This window comes from Aristolochia californica, unplaced genomic scaffold (genome assembly GCF_029961685.1).
Source record: "Aristolochia californica isolate CCGP_79_NKW_82.1479 unplaced genomic scaffold, dmAriCali1.0.hap1 SCAF_10, whole genome shotgun sequence".
NCBI lineage: Eukaryota > Viridiplantae > Streptophyta > Magnoliopsida > Piperales > Aristolochiaceae > Aristolochia > Aristolochia californica.
In genome coordinates this window covers 2,869,134-2,871,968 of record NW_027181771.1, presented here as the reverse complement: position 1 = coordinate 2,871,968, position 2,835 = coordinate 2,869,134, and the positions used below count along the sequence as shown (strand labels likewise).

General features: G+C 39.9%; 1 protein-coding gene across 1 annotated transcript; it reads right to left on the bottom strand.

Annotated features, from left to right (window-relative positions):
• Positions 1-708: 708 nt before the first annotated feature.
• On the bottom strand, positions 709-2,349 carry LOC137933939 (major latex allergen Hev b 5-like). The gene is made up of 2 exons (XM_068778078.1): positions 1,984-2,349; positions 709-1,651 (listed from the first exon to the last, which is right to left on the bottom strand). The coding sequence occupies exons 1-2, from the start codon at positions 1,996-1,998 to the stop codon at positions 1,082-1,084; spliced, it is 585 nt and encodes a 194-aa protein (XP_068634179.1). The 5' UTR covers positions 1,999-2,349; the 3' UTR covers positions 709-1,081.
• Positions 2,350-2,835: the final 486 nt, after the last annotated feature.

Genomic DNA, 2,835 nt, shown 5'->3' with positions numbered 1-2,835 from the left:
TATATTGAGTATAACCCTTGGCTACTTATCTGGCTTTAAGGTGGGCAACAATACCATTTGCATTATGTCTCACAATAAAAACTTATATGCCACCAATCGACTCCTTTCCATAGGTAAGGAAGTCAAGTCCTATGTGTAGTTCCCATACATGACTGCCTTCTCCTATTCCATATTTGTTCTCCACCTCAAATCCTGTAAGGCGTCCTAATAATCTTTGGGAAGGACTGAAGACATGTTTCTAGAAAAGAACAACAGTTAGGAGAAAACCAAGATGACAATATTGCTAGAAAATAACAACAACTAGGTGTTCTTGTTGCAACTAGGTGTCCTGAGAAGTTGAAGATCATGATGGGATACATGATCGAGGTCTTTCTGTATAGTTATAGGACGAGTGTCATATAAAGAACCGAAACCCTACTGTAAAAGTGCCCTTGTTGCAAGAAAATAGAGACTCTAATTAACATATAAAATTCATGATAATAACCAATTAAATCATATGAAACCATAACTATACCCTTTACCCACTTTTTTTTAAACTATTTAATAATAAATTTTAATAATTTTATTGATAATAGTACATTTTGGTATAATTTATGGATTAATAATTAAATATGAACATATTTATGGAGGGATTTTTAGATAATTTTCATAATCACTCTGTTTAATCTTCCATACAGTCATGATTCCAACAAAGCAGTCTTTATGATCTCAAAAGGAAGAATTCAGATCATTTTTTTATTATTTAATACACTAATTCATGTGTAGAGATATCTAACACAATCGACTCAAACTTACATGCACCAACCCAGCTTCTTCAACCTCTAGGAGCCACTGTTAAGCACAAGTGCTACAGTTGAGCAATGGAAACATTCTCTCCCCAGAGCAGTACCACAGTTGGAGGAATGTCTCATTCCCTTCTGCCACAGTTGGGTTTATTTCTATTTCTCTACCTCCAAAACCTCTCCTATAGATTCCATTAATACTAAATCCATTAAAGGTGACCTTGACATGCAACCAAAAGCCTTAACATGGACTCCACTCGCAAACTTCACATCCAGATACTATCTCTCTTTTCACTGCTCTATTCTTCTTTCACTTGCTTCTCTTCCTCGCTTTCGGCGGTGGTCTCCGCCGGAGTTTCCTCAACGATGATGTCTTTCTTCTCCACAGATTCTTCCACGGTTGGCTCCGCGGCGCCCTCCTGGGTCTCCTCGACTGTCTTCTCCTCCGTCGCAGGTGGTTCCGGAAGTACTTCCTTCTTTACCTCCTCGGTCTCACTTTCGGGAGGAACGTCGGCTGCTGGAGCGGCGGGTGCCTCTACAGTGCTCACCTCTGCAGGTTCCTCTTCTTTCACTTCCTCAGCCGGAATGGTCGTCTGAGGCGCTGCCTCCCCTTCTTCCACGGGTGTTTCTTTCACTTCATCAGCCGGTGTATCAAGCGTTGCCTCCTTTTCTTCCTTGGGTGTTTCTTTCACTTCCTCAGTCGGGGTGGTCGTCTGATCAAGCGTTGCCACCTCTTCTTCCTGGAACGTTTCCTTCACTTCCTCCGTCGGAATCGTCGTCGGAGGTACGGCTTCCTCTTCTACTTTCGGGATTTCTTTCACTTCCTCTGTCGGTGTTGCCTCGGGCAATGCCGTCGTTGCAGTTTGAACCTGCACAAAACAAAGGCCAATCAATTCCATACTTGGGTCTCCAGCATAAGAAGGATACTTGAAACTTGAAGAACATGAAGAACGTTATGAAGAAAACAGTTTACTGTGTACAAGAATCAACAAAAAAACTAAATAGAACTGAAGCTGCTGTAACGATTAATCGCCATGAATTAATGAAACCATGAAACAGATGCGATCAGTTTCCACAGAAAAGGCAAAGAAGTGCATCTCGATGGATTCCAAAGATCGGATTTAATTGTTTCAAAGTTGCAACAACCCAAAACACGGTTCAAATAACAAGATCGAAATCCATGAGTACCAGTGATGATTACCTTAACAGTGGCCATGGGATGAATCGATCGAAAAAGAAGACTGGGCAAGAAAATTAGATCAAACGAAACAATAGAGAAAAAGAGAAAACGATGATCAGCAACAACTGTGAGTCCGGTGGATGAACGAAAGGACGATCAGAGGAGATATTTATACGGAGAAGGGAAGAGAGAGGTGGAAGAAGGTGGGGACCAAGAAAGATTCTCACACAAGAGTGACATCTCAAATCACTGACATCAAGGGAGACTGGGAAGAGGGGATGCTGCTGGAAATGCAAAAGAAAAAGAAGCAGATGAGGTTGTTTATTGCCATCTTTTGGCATGGAAAGGCGGGATGGTGGAGGGCGTTTTCGTAGCTGCCATCATCTCTTTCAGACTCTGGTGGCGCTCGGTGTCTTGTGCAGTAGGGTTAATGGGTGATCCACAATCATTCTCTCTTTGGGTCTATTCAACCACGGCGCCCATTTGATTTTAGATCTTGAGTGTTATACTTGATTCATTACCAGACCTAAATACCCTTCAAAATTTTGGTTACAAAATCTTCCTCCATAATAATGTTACGAGACTTAAATACCCTTCAGTGGGACATACAATGGCCCACCTTGGTTAGAAAATCTTCGTCGCTAATAATAAAGAAAATAACTATAATTTTATTAAAATTTAAATAATCGCTCGTTAATCATGGTGACCGGAAACTATTTACAATGTGAGAAACGTCTTTCTAAGCTTATTTTTTAAATCGATCTAGCTCGAGCATTTTTAATTTTTATTCAAATTATTCAAAATATTCAAAAAAATTGATCTTGTTAAGATTTTATTTTTTAATTATTTTAAATCATCAATTAGTGATAAATT